Source organism: Emys orbicularis, chromosome 4 (assembly GCF_028017835.1).
Source record: "Emys orbicularis isolate rEmyOrb1 chromosome 4, rEmyOrb1.hap1, whole genome shotgun sequence".
NCBI classification, from domain to species: Eukaryota; Metazoa; Chordata; order Testudines; family Emydidae; genus Emys; species Emys orbicularis.
Genome location: NC_088686.1, coordinates 42,927,723 through 42,944,931, shown reverse-complemented (window position 1 = coordinate 42,944,931; position 17,209 = coordinate 42,927,723). Strand labels below are relative to the sequence as shown.

Genomic DNA, 17,209 nt, shown 5'->3' with positions numbered 1-17,209 from the left:
CCATTACATGTGGCTTCCTTCCTCCCCTGCTACAGCCTGCTGCCCCTCATCCTAGCCTCATGGGGGATGGGGTTGCCCCTGGCCCAGCATGGGGCAGGAGCGATGACTGGGGGGGGGGGGCGGGGAGGGGGTGATCACAGGGTCAGACATTCACCGAAGCCCCAGGGGCTGCTCAGGTGAGTGAGGTCTACTCCAGATACAACAAGGAGTCTGGTGGCACCTTAAAGACTAACAGATTTATTTGGGCATAAGCTTTCGTGGCTAAAAACCTCACTTCTTCGGATGCAGATGTCTCCCGGCCCGACGCCCCCTCCCCTCGGAGTCTCCTCCTGGTGGGTGCCGGGGAGGGGAGGGCTGCCAATCATGTGTGTGCCTCCTCCCCTCCTCCGGTGAGGCAGCAATAGCCAGCTGCCTTAGCGCGGCTCTTGTGCTGTAGTAGCCTTAAGCGGCAGCAGCAGCCGGTAGCGAGGGAGAACCGCGCGTCGCTCTCAGTCAGGCAGGGACACTCCACTCCGGGGCACCCGGGGGCTGGGGGACGCTCCGGACAGAGCCGGAGAAGAGACTCCCCTTTCCTACCTCCCGGGTCCGCTCCGCCCGCCCCTCCCTGAGCCCGGGAGGCTCAGGCTGCCCGGCTGGGGTCTCTCTTGTCCCTTTAACCGGGCGGGGCCGCCTGGGGGAGGGGCGCATGCGCCGGGAGCGTCTCTCTGACTCCGGGCATGGAGCGGAGCCGGCGGCAGCGCTCGATGCAACCCGCGGGCCTGTGAGCTCAGCGCGTGCCTGGGGCAGCTGGAGCGGAGGTGTCGCCTGGGCTCCAGCCGCGACATCAGCGGTCCCGGGACGGCCTCGGACGGGGGCTTTGTTGCTCCGCATGCAGCAGCTGCCGCAGCCCCCTGCCCAGCCGGTTCTCCTCGCAGCGGCAGTCAGGGGACGCCGGGCCTTTGTCTCCTGTTCCCCGGCCTCTGTAGCCTCCTGCTCGGCAACCTCACCAAGAGCCACCCCCAGGACTGCGCTTTCTCCGCTCTCCGGCTCCAGCAGCTGGCAGCAGCTTTCTCCTCCCTCGGCAGGGGGGCCGGAGCCTGAGCGTCGCCGGCCCCTGTTGCATTGTGACCCCTCCTGAGCTCAGCAGGCACAAGCAGGAGCTTGGACTGAAAGCGGCGATGGCATTGGAGGCGGGTATCCAGAACTGCCCCTGGGCCGGCTTGCTCCTGGAGCGAACAAAGCCTAGGGGGCTTATTGCCTTATTTTGTGGCCATTCGCTTTTGTTTGGGTCTAATGGTCTTATTGTCTAAGGGTGGCTGCAGTTTCCCCGGTGTCTGGCAGGCAACGTCTCTAGCAGGTTAATTTTCCTTCACCGAGACAAATATTTGGAGGTGGTATGAGCCTGTTGTCAGTCAGGTGTGTGCTCTGCCCCTGCCCCTTAGCTCTGCTTGGGTGTAGTACTTCACCGATCTGCTCCTACTGATTGTAACTGGCAATCTCTTGCTAGGTCAGTGGAGCCTCTTTTTTGTGGGGGGGTGGCCTGATCTGAATATACAGCCCCCTGCTGTCCTTGCTGTTTTATAACTGGACCTTTCCATTGTTCTGCGCCTGTCCGGTTCTGCCTGCTCGATCGAGGGTGAACAACAACAACAAAAAAGTCTAATCTATGGTATGTCTCCAGGCCACTTCGTTTGTTTTATCTGGGTCCTGCCTTGACTCTTCATTCTGGTTTGACCTGAGGAAACAACCTCTTGTTGGGTAAAATATACCTTGATACTGCACTGTTCTTATGTGAATGAGCCACACCCTTTTTTCCTTAAAGGGCCTCTGCACTCAGGCTGCCATGTGCTGCTCTGTCTCTGGCAGGCTGAGGGGGGTGGTGGGCATAGTGTTGTAATCCATCAATTTCCAAAGTGCAGACTGGGATGCCGGGGGGGAGAACGGGGGGCAGTGGCGCTGCTGCCACCAAGCGCTCTGAGGCCAGCGAAGAGGCAACTCAGAGAGAGGAGGAGCCCGAAGATGATGGTGATGAAGATCTGCGAGACGGTGGAGTTCCTTTCTTTGTGAACCGAGGAGGGCTACCCATTGATGAGCCCACCTGGGAGAGAATGTGGAGACACGTGGCCAAGATCCACCCTGAGGGAGAAATGGTGGCTCAAAGGATTCGAGGAGCCACAGACCTACCCAAGGTGAGAATTCCTGAAAGAGCTGATACTAATAAATCAAATGACATGGCTTTAGACAGTCCACTCAGAGAATGGTAGAGAAGCTGGGACTGTATTATATAACATGGAAATTCAGATCAATAATCCTGTAGTGGGGGTTTCACTCAACAGAAACAGTTATAAGGGTGTAAAGTATTGGGATTCCATATCGGGGGAGAGTCTCTGTCCTGGGCTGCTCGGGATTTGGGCTTTGATTTAATAGAGTTTTTCCATTTAATTGCTCTGATACTATTTGTGGTGATGCAAAAAGCCACATGTCCAGTAACCTTAGAGCAAACGGGGAAAAGCCAGGATTCTGAGACCAAGTACAGAATTGGGATTTAGCTTTTGAGGCAGCCTGCCTGGCCTGAAAGAGGGGATGACAGTGCTCCAGCTGCATTCTGGAGCACTGTGTATTGATCTGAACACTTTGTTCTTAAAAGATTGTAATTAAAAATAATCCAGAAGGGCAACCAGGTAAAAGTACAAGGTGATGGGACCTGTTTGGTGAATAAGGAAACTTAATGTGTGCATCTTGGAGAAACGGAAAGTAAAACTGGGATTTATGACTGGTTAAATACTTGAGATGGGGGAAAGCTGTAGGAGTGGGAGTTGAGTAATTATAACCAGGAACAAACTATAGGCTATAAAAGGAAATACTTAGGTTGGACATGAGGGACAGTCTTCCCCACAGCAAGGGGAATTTTTGCACTGGAATGGTTCCTGCCTATAAAGGTGGCTCTGACAGAGTTAAGAGCAGATTAGAGAACGCTTGTAGAATTTGTGTAGAGGAAACTTGTTGCCGACAAGGAATCAGACTAGATGATCTCACGTCTTGTCTTTTCTGGCCGTACTGCTGAGAATCCTATGAAAAGGGGAACCCAAGATCATGCAACTTAATATTGATGCTGTATTGAGTCCTTTGCGTGTGGGCCTCGTGAGTCTTTGTAGAGGTTGCCATTTTTATATATGCATGGCTTCTAGTGGTAATTCTAGGGTATATTTAGATCCTCTGATTGAAAGTGCCTTGCAAATATTCACTGTCTTATAACTGTCCTTTGAAATAGATATCTTTATTCCCATTTTTACAAATAGAGACAACTGAGTCAAAAAAGATTAAGTATCTGGGGGTAGCCGTGTTAGTCTGTATCCACAAAAACAACAAGGAGTCCAGTGGCACCTTAAAGACTAACAGATTTATTTGAGCATAAGCTTTTGTGGGTAAAAAACCCACTTCTTCAGATGCAGTGACTTGCCTAGGCTCTCACAGCAAGTCTGTGGCAGAGCCAGTAAGGAAATGTTGGAGTTCAGGGGTCCAGTCCCCTGTTTGAATCACGAGACTTACCCACGAAAGCTTATGCCCAAATAAATGTGTTAGTCTCTAAGGTGCCACAAGGACTCCTTGTTCTTTTTGCTGATTCAGAGTAGCAGCCGTGTTAGTCTGTAACTCCAACCCTTGTTTCTCTTCTGTGTCTCTTAAGCATGGTCTGGATCAACACTGAGGGTGTTTCTTTGACCGAAACTTAGCCAAGCATCTATTTTTGGTACCTGCAGCACCATTGTGTAGTAGCCCGGTTTGTGCACTGTATTCAGTGAGGCTGGTGCAGAACACATTCTGCCATCTGGGCTCACTGCTCATCAGTCTCAGCATCTTACAGGGAATACAGAAGGGTGAATGTGGTAGGAAGGATTGGGGCAAGGGAATGAGAAGAGCCCACCCTTGCCTGTAGCGATGTTTCCATGTCTCTGAGCACCATTTGTATTGAGATGCACAGAAGTGGGTCTAGTTTCTTTGAAGAACTGATGCAACAGATTAGAATCCTGGCAATAATATATTCCAGGGGAAAATATATTTTGTAAGTTTACTCTGCAGGGCTGGCTCCTGTGAGAGGCTGATGTTGCCCATTAGGTTCCTGAGGCTGAATGGGCCTTGGGAGGGATGCAGGAGTTGCTATAGCAGGATTAGCCCAGTGGCCTAGCTAATCCAAAATCCTATTTTGGATGAGGGTCAGTACAGGATGCTTAGGGGTTGAATTGGGAAGACAACAAAATAAGCTCCACCCCTTGAGACATGTTGTACAGGTGTTTAAAAACATCATCACATAGATTCATAGATTCTAGGACTGGAAGGGACCTCGAGAGGTCATCGAGTCCAGTCCCCTGCCCTCATGGCAGGACCAAATACTGTCTAGACCATCCCGGATAGACATTTATCTAACCTACTCTTAAATATCTCCAGAGATGGAGAGTCCACAACCTCCCTAGGCAGTTTATTCCAGTGTTTAACCACCCTGACAATTAGGAACTTTTTCTTAATGTCCAACCTAAACCTCCCTTGCTGCAGTTTAAGCCCATTGCTTCTTGTTCTATCCTTAGAGGCTAAGGTGAACAAGTTTTCTCCCTCCTCCTTATGACACCCTTTTAGATACCTGAAAACTGCTATCATGTCCCCTCTCAGTCTTCTCTTTTCCAAACTAAACAAACCCAATTCTTTCAGCCTTCCTTCATAGGTCATGTTCTCAAGACCTTTAATCATTCTTGTTGCTCTTCTCTGGACCCTCTCCAATGTCTCCACATCTTTCTTGAAATGCGGTGCCCAGAACTGGACACAATACTCCAGTTGAGGCCTAACCAGCGCAGAGTAGAGCGGAAGAATGGCTTCTCGTGTCTTGCTCACAACACACCTGTTAATACATCCCAGAATCATGTTTGCTTTTTTTGCAACAGCATCACACTGTTGACTCATATTTAGCTGTGATCTTCTGGGGCTTATCTCTCCCACAGTGGCATGCTGAGCTCTGCTATGTTTGTTAGCCTTGCCTCCCTGATTGGGGGAGGGAAAAAATGGTGTTACACTCTCAAGTAAATGAGCTGTCACTCACTGTAGGCTGTGTAGATTTTCATAATATGTTTCCCCTTTTCCTGTCTTACATAACTAGGTCACTACTGATCAAGTCAACAGTGACACTTACCCAATGTTGATCATTTATCTGAATTAACACCTCAGTGAGATGAAAAGAGCAGTTCTCTCTCATAGCAGACTCAGGCAGGCAAAAAAAAGCTGAGATTCTAGATCACAAGATGGCAGCTTGAAAGGCAGTGGCAGGATGCCATACTGTTCCTGTATGAATCCTGTAGATACATGGACGAAGGTACGGGGGCACAAAAGGAATAACTTGCCAATGGAAAGTTTCCTAATAACTCCTGTCAGTTTGCATTTGGCTTGAGCCCTGAAGCCCTGTAGATGATCTCATTATCCATATAAATATCTAGATGTTGGCTCCTGTTAAATTCATGTTAACATGGCAGGGGAGGCTGTTCCATCGCTGGCCAGCATTATCACCCAATACAAAATACAGAGAGCAGAGCTGACTCCTGCTCACTGGTGCTGCACATCCTGGTAAGTAGTCTGGCATTGTCTACAGGAGGTTGCCTAAACTCTTGCTTCATGCTGCTGTTTCCCAGGGCTGTGCCAGACTGTCACCTGCATGCAAGGGCCCTTTTCAATCCTAGTTGGAGAGTTGGACTAGTAGAGAAATGGAAACTAGTCCAGTTTTTCTATCCCAAGTGGAGTGAAATGTTGTAGTGAAAAGGGTTTGTGACTGCATGTGGTGACAAACTAGGATGGCATTTTTGTGACTTTTCTGGTGACAGGGCCCTCTTCAAGCCAGGAAGCAGGGCTCTTCTAGCTGCAGTAGATCAATGGCATTTCCCACAAAGTAACCTTAGTAATTTGCTTGCAGTTTGATTTGAGGTGAGATTGGGGCCTTAACTGAGCATTGTGATGTGGAAGTCACAACAGGGCACCATCTCTGTGGCCTTGCTTCTCCTAGCCCCTCCATTGCAGGCAGTGTTGGGAGCAAGTGCTGAAACATCTCTTGCTTCCTTTAGAAGCCTATTGTTTATCCCATTTGTGCTCATGTGGCAAAGTGAGTGAGGCCTCAGAACTCATTAGTTAATAACGCTTTCATAGCTCTCTGTGTATATCTCAAAGTGCTTTATGAAGGAAATAAAGTATAATTATCCCCATTTTACAGATGGGGGAACTAATGAGTGTTGACACAGTGACCTCTTGGTCCAACAAGCAGAGGAGGTGCATAGGGTTTGCAGGGATTCCCAGGGTCAGATATATGCATAATAGTTCACCTGTGTGTGGCATGTGAGGTCTCTACTGAGAGCCAAGAGCCCACCAGTCACCATAAAATGTATGTACAGATAATATTTAACAAGTTATGTATCTGTACTGAAAATGATGTTCTTAAGCACTTGGAGGTAAGGCAGGTCACCAGGAGATGACATACTCTCCTGTCTGAAAGGAACACATCCAAGGCAACAGACGCTTATCTCTGTGTCTGGTCATATGTGTATTGTCCACCTCCCAATGGAGGTCTATTACACACTGAGCCAGATGCCAGTAGAAAGGTTGCAAGAGCTACAAGAAAAAACAAAACCGCATGGTGGGTGTCCTGTTTATGAATGAGGACCAAGGATGGGACTTGTATATCTTGGGAAGCAAAGTAACACTCTGGATCCTTCATGTAGGAGACAAGCTCACAGTGTTGGTCTCCTGGAAGAAGGATCACAGCCAAACAGCTGTAAAGGGCTGTTTGGACTTTGGGTGAACATTGCTTAACAAGACATGAGTATCTAGTTTTAAGTCTATGTTCTAGAATGTGTTATGATTTAATTTTATATGTAACCATTTGTTTCCAATACTTGCTATTACTTGAATATCTATGCTGGTGTGTAAATAAATTTTATACTTAATTTCACTAAACATATCTAAATGCTGTGTGTTAAGCAGAGCAGTGATCTGAGGTGGAACTGGTAAGTTGTGATGTACTGTTTCTCTGGAGCCAACAAATCTGTGCATACTGTGAGTGCCCAATAGATCAGGGGCTGAACACTCCAGGGAGATGTTGGGGGGTGGGGTGGGCTGAGATTGGAGTATGCCTATTGCTAACCTGTGGGGGGGCTACATAGGCCTTGCTGCTTTTGGTAGAAGAGGTGGTGGTGTCTGTCTGCAGAGCTGATGTGGCATCAGTGGCTCCATGGGTGGTATGGCAGGAAGGCAGGGAGCAGGTCTGTCTATGCATTTGTAAAGGTTTTGCATTCTAAATGGCAGAGATATAAAGGTGGAAACAAGCAGATTTGTAGCTCGTCAGTGACGGTGGGGGGATCTGACAGCGAGGAGCGGTTTCCAGCAGCAGAGAGGAGAAACTAAAAGGAACCAGTAACTTATGCTGATAATGTGTATCTAACCAGAACCCAGGGAGTTAATTTTAGCTGTTTGTCTCTTCACAAACGTTGCACAGAAGTCACTCACTGAAGAAATGAATTAAGGCTAAATGCTGAGCCTGCCCTGGTTTTACCACTTTCATTGGTTCTGCTTCGGAATAATTTCCTGTGACTCAGTATGTTATCTCATAGCTTCTAAACCAACTTAGCGTGCAGTAGTTTCAGAGACGGCCAAATTCCCTGCATCATTCTCGAGGGGGCTTCCTGTTCCCCTGGGGATAGGAGCTCAAACTGTTGGGGATCTTTTATCTCTTCTTCCTCTCCCTTGCAGTGCCTCCTGCTGGGAGAGGTTGCGATATTTCTGCATGTTCCCAGCAGGGGACTGAAGTGAGGTATTTGCTCACAAAGGTTACTGGAAACAACAGCTGGTACACTTTGTTGGTTCTTATGTCTAGACACAGCTCGTCTCCCTGAGAGGTGCTGGAAAATGGACACCAGTCACAAAATGCATCTTCATCAAACTGACTTGTGGGGAAAATCTTAAGACAATAAGAAAGATCAAAATACTCAAGAGAAAATCAAGACCTAGAACTTCTTACAGCTGCCTGCTGTTGTGTAAATACTGCTGTGGTTGGAGTTGCACAAAACAAACAGCCTCTCTCCTGAGATGCTTGCATCTAAATAGGCAGACACCACCAAATACAATGAAAGGGCTCTGTCTCCGTTTAACTTTATTATACAAGGGGAGGGTTACTGCATGTTCCCTGAAGAACGGAACTGACAAAACCGCACTGACACTGAGAGTTGTGGCTTTGGTGTTGGATCCACGTGCAGAGGGCATTAACCTTCCTTAGTAGGCTTGGGGAAGTTCTGGCACAAAGTTCTCCCTGTCATAGTCACACCAAATCTGTTTTTCCATTGTCTTTCATTGACCAAGTGTCTCCTTGGCCCTGTTTGTGAGTCCAGCCTTATTTTTTGTTTTGGCTGGGCAGACAGGACTCTTCTCCTTTCTTAGGATAACTCTTATCAGCTGTCAAAGCTGCAGATGTTGACCTTATGAGTAAACAGAAAGGAAGGTTTGGCTGGACCCACGAGGCCAAGACTGCAGAATCAAGGCAATAGTCTGGGTAATAGCCACAGTTGTGTAACTGAAAGTCATAGAAGTTAGAGATGGAAAAACCCTATTGCCTTATCCAGTCCATCTCCCTGCCAGTGCAAATTCATTCCCAATTCGTTTCTAGTTTTCACAGTGCCAACAGATGGGGCTTTCACCTCTTCCCTTGTGAGTCTGTTCCATGCCCTGATACTTCTTGCTGTTGCAGCATTCTTACTGAACTTGGCTACACTTTCATTCTATGCCTCCATCTTAGACGCATGTACCGTCCTGAGCTCCTCTTTCTCCTTTGTATTTATGCTCTTTAGATGTTTGTAGACTATTTTGTGTCCCTCCTTGGTTGCCACTTAACTAAATTCTACAGACTTTTTCTTTTAGTTTTTCATTTTAAAAAACAGTCCTCCCATCTCCCTGATAACTGTCACTCTTCTCTGAATCCCCTCCAGTTTGTCAACTTGAGGATAGAAGAATGAAGTGACTGTTAACTCAAGGAATATCTTGGGTGGACAGCAAAAAGGGATTAGCTCCTTGGGTTACAGAGGAATGCAATTCCTATGGTGATGTGCCAGTGCATTCAGCAAAGGGACTAGCAGGTTCAGAAGATGTCTGCTCTCTGACTCACTCTGCTTTCCCCTGTTCAGATTCCCATACCGAGTGTGCCTGTGCTCCAGCCGTCCACCCCCATCCCTGAGCGCCTGGAAGCCATACAACGCTACATCAAGGAGCTTCAGTATCCTTTACTATTATCACAGACACCAAGGAATGATGATCCAGGAAGGGGAAGCAAGGAGACCTTCCAATAGCCAACCATAAGAGAACAGCTGACTCTGCTTCAGCCAGAAGGGGAAATGAAACTTGTTCCCTAAAAGCAGGAAACTGAAGTTGTGACAGTGAGTGGTTTTGCTGTTTTATTCTAATCCTGCCCAATTGTGTCTCCTGTGGTTAACCCCTTCGTCACAGCAGCATGCGTGTCAGCAGGGCCAAGCTAATGTGTGGTAGGTTTTCTTTAAGCCAGACATCTTGAATTCAAGTAGTTGTTCCTTTTAAAACATCCTAATTGAAGGCCCTTGTAGTTGTTGTGCTTGCCTAACCCTGCAGGGAGGGCCTGGGACAGATTAAAGCCTGGGATTAGAAGATGCTAATCTCCCCTGCCAAGTTTGGGTGTGCTGGTGGTGGGGAATTTGAGCTTCATGCTGAGTCATTTTACTGGGTGCTTTCTGCTCTAGGTGGCCAGAACATGATAGTAACTCCTGCTTTTGAGAGTCAGGTGGATGACCAACTCCCAACCATGTATAGCTGCCTGTATGTTTATGGCCTGTGAACAAGACTCCTACATACCCTTGGGCTCTGTGTGCTGGGATGGAGTGAGGATGAGGGCATGTGCAACACAAGTGCATTTTTATCTTGCTGATGGGATATGGACAGGGGTGTCCCTACCCATACACAAAGTACGCAGCCAAATTTCCTGGTGCCCTATGCAGCTGCATGCTGCTCCAGCCCCTGCTCTGCCTCTTCCCACCCCTGCTCCACCCCAGCCCCGCCCCCACTCTACCCTTTCCCCTGAGGACTGCAGCAGGGTTCGAGCCTGCACTCACCATGTGGTGGTGAGTGGAGCGACCCGGCCCCAGCCTGCTCCACGCTGCCAGCTCCCAGCTGTGCCGCCGGTGAATGCAGAGGGGTGGTTCCCCCCTACACTCCAAGGCTGTGAGCCAGGGGAGCAGAGCAGAGCGGGCTGGGGCCGGGTCACTCCACTTCCCGCCGCCCCGTGAGTGTGGGGTTGGGCCCGCTCTGCACTCACTGGGTGGCAGGAAGTGGAGTGACCCAACCCCAACCCGCTCTGCCGTGTCGTGCTGGGGGGAGGTTCTCCCCTACCCCCAAGCCTGACCCTCCCCCCCGCGGAGGCCTGGGGCCAACCCTTCCCCCCCCCACACACACACACATGGGGGGGCTGTGTAGGGCACCAAAATGGCTAGGGACGGCCCTAGATATGGAGCTGACTCAAGGTGGGAAGGGAGTCTGCCAGCACCTTTTTGCTAATCCTGGGGTTGTGCTGTTTTAGGGATAGATACCAGCCAGCATGAAAGCAAGGTAGTTTTGGCATCATTAGACTGGTCATGATCCCCTGCAGGCAGCAGCAAGAGAGGACTTGTTTCAACCCTGTTCAGGTCTGGGAGCCTGTGCTGCTGGAGAGGAGGCTGACCAGAAAATGTGCTGTCAGCAGGAATAGGGAGGGAAGTAGATTGCCACTCTGTTTCCTTCCTCCCCCAAGCCACAGAATGCAAGTGGGAGGAATAGCCAAATGGAAATGCCCACTTTCTCTTTGTTGTTATTTTGCTTGCTGGATCCTGAGGTCCCTGTGAGAATGATAACTGATACCTTGATGGTACAAAGAGATTCCTCCAGGCAGATTGCAGTATGTGGGCAACTCTGGCTTCTCAGCTCTCTTCCAGTCTGCATGGCCCCTTAACCTTTTTCCTCCAGGTACAATCATACTGGGACGCAGTTCTTTGAAATTAAGAAGAGCAGACCTCTGACCGGGTAAGTGCTGTCAGCCTTTCCCACGCTCCTGCCTTCCTGTTTGGGGAACTTGCCACATCTGATGCCTGCTACCCCTGTACTGAGTCTGGCCAAGAGTACAGGCTGGACTTTGGGGATTTTGTTCAGTGTCACAGTTCTGTCCTTCCTAAGGAGGTTGGACTGTGCTCAGGGTGCAGTTGGTCAGAGCCATAATTTAGCCTTATTCAAGCACGAGGGCTGGATTTGTTGCCAAGAGTCAGTAAACTATCTGTTAGCCAGAGGTGCCCAGTCTCTGAGCACATCTAATTTATAATCTAGATCATGGGCTTCGGGGATTTTGTGTGAAGTAAAACACAGCCCTGCCTTAAACAAGCTCCCCAAAGGCCAAACGTCTCTGCAATTCTTGCTGTCCAGTGTCCTGGAGTGCGTTTGGTGCAGAATGTGGACTTGCTAGACTCTTTTTTGGTGACTGAAATTTTATAAAGGAAAAATAAATATGTGGGGGAGGAAGGAGGTGGTGATGGTGGTGGACATCCCCAGACTGCTGAGCCTTGTAAACCCCCAGGTATGTACACAGAATGAAGTCAATCATCTTTGTGCACCTGGATTCCACATATACAGCTAGGGACCTCTTAGTCTGCTAACCAAACCATTGTGCCAACATTAATACTGCTGGCCCAAGCCATCAGGTATGGGTGGATATTTGGGCATTCCAAACATTTTATGATGTAACCAGGGTAGAATCTGCTGCAGGCCCCTTCCCTGCCCTCAGATGTGGGAAAGCAAGTGTCTCTGGAACTCGGCCTCCTGCCTGAGGCTTCTTATCTTGGTTAGATGCAGTTCCTCTGGATTTATACCCATTGAGATGAAAGGGAATGACTCCAGACTTGCTGAGAGTAGTGTCTGGCATAGAGGATAGAGCCTGTTTGGCTCAGTGAGGGGAAACTCCACAGCAGCAGTGTTGGAGGGGAATGGCAAAAGACTGAGTTTGAATTTAATTTATTCCTAAAGGGTTTTCTCCTCTCCTGTCTGCCTTAATAGTCTTCCTCTCTCCTTGCAACCTGCCCTGCATATATGCTGCCCAGCGACTAAATTCACCAGTCCTGCTCAATGCAAACTCCTTTAATTCTCCTCCTCCGTCTCTCCCCCTTGTGCTGTCTAACAGGCTGATGGACCTGGCCAAAGAAATGACCAAAGAGGCCCTGCCAATCAAATGCCTGGAAGCTGTGATCCTGGGAATGTATCCTTTCCTCTTAGAAACATGCATGTGTGCCCACCCTAATGCGTTCTCCCCCTGTAGAGCTCTGCAAATCTGGGCATATCCACTTTATATCAGATGCGGATATCTGTTGAGCATGTTTGCGGATCATGGATTGGCTGCAGATACAAACTTTGTATCTGCTGAGGGCTCTACTCCCCCTGCTCCCTTATGCCCCTCTCATGCTGCTGGTGCATTGCAAGGGACCAAGCAGAGAACCCGAGTAGCGGAGTTAGTTCTTCAGGGTCACTTCTCTCCCCCGCTTTAGGATTGAGTGTTTATTCCTTTTGGACATAACGGGGAGAGGGAGAGAAGAAGGATGTGGGGATTAAACAGGAAGGAAATAGCGTCAGGTTAGAAACCCCGTTGCATAGTGGGTATGTTTCACTTACTATATGTCACCTTGCACTTTCTTTGCAGTGCAGGCAGACATGGAGGGGATCCTGTCAGACTTTCCCTTGAATAATGCTTGCTTTTAGTCCCAGACTTGTGCCAGCCCCTCTGTGTACACACGTCCTGAGAAGCACATCTCCTCTGGGACCTGCCAGGCTGAGTCCACCTGGGGCCACGTTTCTTTATTTATTGGAGTTGCTTCAGTGATGGGGAAGTATTTGAAAGCTAGGTTAATTGGCCTGTGTGTTTTGGAAAGTTAGTTGTCTTCAGAGGCAGTGCTTTTATGAAATGCCAGTCTGGGGATCTCGATGGCTCAGGAGAATGGGTTATGTTTTACCTGTAGGGCACCAGGTCCAATTCCTCCTAGGCTGATAGTGATGGTCAATTTAACTAACTTGCCTGGTGGCCTCTGTGTGAAATGAGATGGTGGCCCTGGTCCTCCCAGCTCCTAGCAGGACAGGTGTACACACCACAAAACTGCCATTATAACTTCCCTTTGTGGGCAGCCTTGTTGGAGAAGGTGAAGACTGAGCATCCCTCTGATCCCAGGGCAGGGTAGACTTGTCTCGTGGGGGGCTGGAGCTATACCTGATCTGGGGATAGACAGGATTTGGTCTCCAGGGATGTCAATCAGGTACTTGTCGTCAGCAGTGAATCTGCTTTCCAGTCTAGGCTGGCTGAGATGTTTTGGGGGATGGGGAGGAAGAATCTTACTCCTTTCCTTGGCATCACCAGTTATTTCCTGAATGGGGTGACATTGCCAGTTACCTCACCAACAACATGCCCACACTGGAGCGTTTCCCCATCAGCTTCAAAACTCACTTCTCAGGGAACTACTTCCGCCACATTGTGCTGGGGGTGAACTTTGGGTGGCGCTATGGGGCACTGGGCATCAGCCGGCGAGAGGAGCTCATGTACAAGGCGCCCACCTTCCGCACACTGAGCGAGCTGATCTTCAACTACGAGGAGGCATACCACCGCTGCTGGCACGTCCTCAAAAAGGTGAAGCTGGGCCATTGTGTGTCCCATGACCCACACAGTGTGGAGCAGATTGAGTGGAAGCACTCCATTTTGGACGTGGAAAAGCTGGGCCGTGAGGACTTCCGCAAGGAACTCGAGAGACATGCCCGGGACATGAGGCTAAAGGTGAGAAGCTGGGAAGTACTTGGGAGACCTGCCTGCTGCTCTTGGAGGCTGCAGGTGTGAATTTTGTTCTTGGTGCCAAAGCCTTGGAGTTTAATTGGATCCTGGCGCTAGTATGCTGGGAGATACAGATCCTTCTGGGTTGAGGTGGGGGTGGGGGGTAAGGATTCTCCTCTCCTTTCTGCAGACCCTGACCCCAATGGGGTGCAGACCCCTCTTCATTTGGCAGGTGTAGATGCTGTGTATCAAGGTACAGCTCTTGCCCAAGAGCTGGGAATATGAATCCTGTCCCTTCAGGTATGCCTGTTGGGCATTGGACAGATGAGCCAAGATACATACTTGCTCAGAAGTTTTGGGTGGAAGGGTGTGCTTGAGACTCTCTAAAGGCAGGGTACAGTATAGTAAAGCTACATAATGCTCATCACTGCCTTCTCTTTTTTGCTTTTAATTTTCTTCATTTCACTGTCACTCCTTCCCAGACAATGAAGTACCTTGGGCATTGTGTTCCCCAGCCACTGCTAGCCCTGGCTTCTCTCCCACCTTGTTGTTTTCCTCCTGCAGATCGGCAAAGGAACAGGGCCACCATCTCCCACGAAGGATAGGAAGAAAGATGTGTCCTCCCCACAGCGGGTCCAGTCCAGTCCGCACCGCCGCAACAGCCGTGGGGAGAGGCGGTGAGTGGGGTTGGTGGATGGCTTGTTTGGAGGATCTTTCTCAGTCGTGCTATAGGATTTCCCCTCCATCCCCTCACACCCTTGGATAAAGTAGATTTCTGAGAACTCTCTTGGCATGGTCCATAACTGGGGAGATGTCTCTCAGCTGCATTGGTGTGGTCCCCCGCACCTCCAGTGTCTCTCCCTTTCAGCTCTCATTGCTTTCTCTACATGAGTTGCTGCCTTCCCACTTTCAAACTATAGCTGGAATTAGCGGCGGGCTGCAGATAGAGGGTCACCCCATCTAATGCCTAATGTGGGGTGGGTCACACACATGACCCCCAAAAGAGACGTCTGAACCTACATCATTGGTCAGTGAGAACTGGTGTGCCTTTGAGGCTGCTTCCAGGCCTACCCCAAATCCATCTTCCCAGGAAAGTATCTCAAGTGGAGGTGCTGGGCTTCCCACTGTGTATTCCAGACTCTTGTGGGAGTTAGCGGGGTGAAGAAGAGCCACCCTGTCACTCTAGCAGTATGGGATCTGGTGAAGGGGATGAAACTCCTCTTCTCATGTTGGCACTTCTCAATCTGTATGGGTTACCCTGTCAGAGGAGAAATTGAGAATGCCTCTGAATATCTACTTCCCTTTTTCTTCACAGGCTGTCTGGTGAAAAGAAGCCTGCCGAATCCAAAGCCATGCCAGACCTCAATGGTTATCAAATCCGGGTGTGAAGAGAGGCACACCTTGTGTGCCTGGCTCCATCGACTCTTCGCTGGCCACACTTGAAACCAGGATCCACCTGTAGCAAGCTCAACATGGGGAAAGGGAAGTGGGAGTGGAGGGCTGGTCTTTCAAGGTACTTCTATCAGGCCTATTCCTGAGCTCTATCCTGGGGGTCAGACGAGTCACCTGCCTGTCTTGGGAAGAGCATTTTTTAATTCAACAAAACAAGTTTTTAAGAGAACAGATCTGCCAGTTGATGGGAAGGTGCTGCAGGGTGCTTGGGAAGGCTCCTGCTGTGACATGGTGAGGGGTGGAGCGAGTGAGGCCAAGCAGAGCTCAGGCTTTGCATGGAATCCTTTGGACTGACAGACGACAGGTGGGGCATTTTATCCACAGTTCCTCTTCCTCTTCTATGCTGAAGGTCTCAAGCCAGCACAAAGCCCCTGGGCTTGAAGGAGGGGAAGGTATTGGAATGGAAAGGCCCCTGCCTCTGGTAAAGGAAGGATTTCTGGTTTTGTAACTTCTGTGTATTTTGCTACTGTCACTCTTGTTGGGGAGGGAGTGAAATGCACGATCACCTTCCCCATCCCCTGTGCCTGCAGGGAAGAGGAATAAGCCCTGGAATAATTAATACTTGCATCACTAATGAAAATGCAACCTGTCAGTGGTGTTGAGGGCCTCATATGCAGTGAATCCACCACTCTAACATTCTGTCTGGTCTGCAACGTATCCCCCTATGGCTCATTGACTCAATGGGGGATGAGTGTGTGTCTCCTTTCCTGTGAGATGCTGTAGATACTTCCCTTCATGGCAGGCTGTTCAGGAAATGCCCATACCGTTGTAATGTGGAAACAGGCTGCTGGACAGCTCTATCTGTGGGGATGGGTGCTTAACCAGTAGGATGGTTGGAAAATGTGTCTCCCCCACTCACTTCTCAGTGACACCTTGCACTTCCCCCTTACAGAGTCTGGCTTCATCTCACCCTGTGAGGAAGGGCTACTTTTCCTGGATGCTCAGAGCCACAGTGGAATTTTGGGAACCAGCCTTAAAACAGAAGGGTACAGGCTCCAGTGCAGTGCTCTGCTCAAGGGGCTAATGTGCTGGTGAATCCTTAAGCAAAATAAGATGGTGTTTTGTGGTCATGTTGGCGTGTTCACCCCCACCGCTTGTCTACATCCACAGCTGGCCAATGCCTGCTGGAGTGCCTCTAAAAGTGAGGCATACTACCTCTAGGAACACACAGGGCACTGCCACAGCAAATCCCATGTGGTACCCCCAAGGATGCTTTCAGGAAACATGCTATTGGGGGTAGGGTGGGGAAATGTTTCTCAGATTGAAATCAGGTGGGGCGCTGTACTGTTGCTGTAGGGTAATAGCTCCCAACCCTTTCGTGCACTGGTCTACCACTCCATGCTCCCTCCTTCCCTTCATCTGTGGAGGTTTTGGCGCAACCCATGCTTAGGCTGGGCAAGAGGGGCAGAAATAAATGAGATGTGCTGCCATATCGAGTCCAAGACAGAGGCTCATGCCCAAGTTAAACCTAGGGTACCAGCCCAATCAAGATTGAAATGTCTGTGTGGAATCACTGTTCCAGGGTATCCCATTTCTCCTAACTGTTCAGTCTGGCCCATTTTGATTGCAGTGGTCGGTCTGTCCTAGGAGCAGGGAGCATAGCTGTGTGCCTATCCTCCTCCTGTTTGTTCTGACAGTGTACTTAACAACACTAATTATGTTAATGATTACCATTCTCCAGCAAGAGGGGCTGGCCCTTCCACCTGACTAAAGCCTTGGCAGCTCACAAATTTCCATTCAAAGGAGAGGCACAGCTAAGCAGTCCACGTGCTGCATGTCAGAACTGAGAAGCATTGGCAGATATGCGTGTGTGGCCTAAAACTTGGCATACCGGGGTGCTGCAGCTCATGGCAGAATTGATTCAGAGAGGGAGGTGGGAAGCAAGGGGTGAGTGGGTCAAGCCTGAGGCATGTT

The 17,209-nt window shown here is 49.5% G+C and overlaps 1 protein-coding gene across 1 annotated transcript; it reads left to right on the top strand.

Moving 5' to 3' along the window:
• Positions 1-1,904: 1,904 nt before the first annotated feature.
• Positions 1,905-15,231, top strand: VASH1 (vasohibin 1). The gene is made up of 7 exons (XM_065404116.1): positions 1,905-2,168; positions 9,177-9,265; positions 11,017-11,073; positions 12,218-12,292; positions 13,468-13,849; positions 14,408-14,520; positions 15,159-15,231. The coding sequence occupies exons 1-7, from the start codon at positions 1,905-1,907 to the stop codon at positions 15,229-15,231; spliced, it is 1,053 nt and encodes a 350-aa protein (XP_065260188.1).
• The last annotated feature ends 1,978 nt before the right edge of the window (positions 15,232-17,209 follow it).

Excerpts from the sequence above, each read along its gene's own strand:
- VASH1 (XM_065404116.1), top strand. The coding sequence starts at position 1,905 with ATGCCGGGGGGGAGAACGGGGGGCAGTGGCGCTGCTGCCACCAAGCGC. Across the intron at positions 9,266-11,016 it reads CGCTACATCAAGGAGCTTCA|GTACAATCATACTGGGACGC; the intron begins GTATCCTTTACT and ends TTTTTCCTCCAG. Across the intron at positions 11,074-12,217 it reads AAGAGCAGACCTCTGACCGG|GCTGATGGACCTGGCCAAAG; the intron begins GTAAGTGCTGTC and ends GCTGTCTAACAG.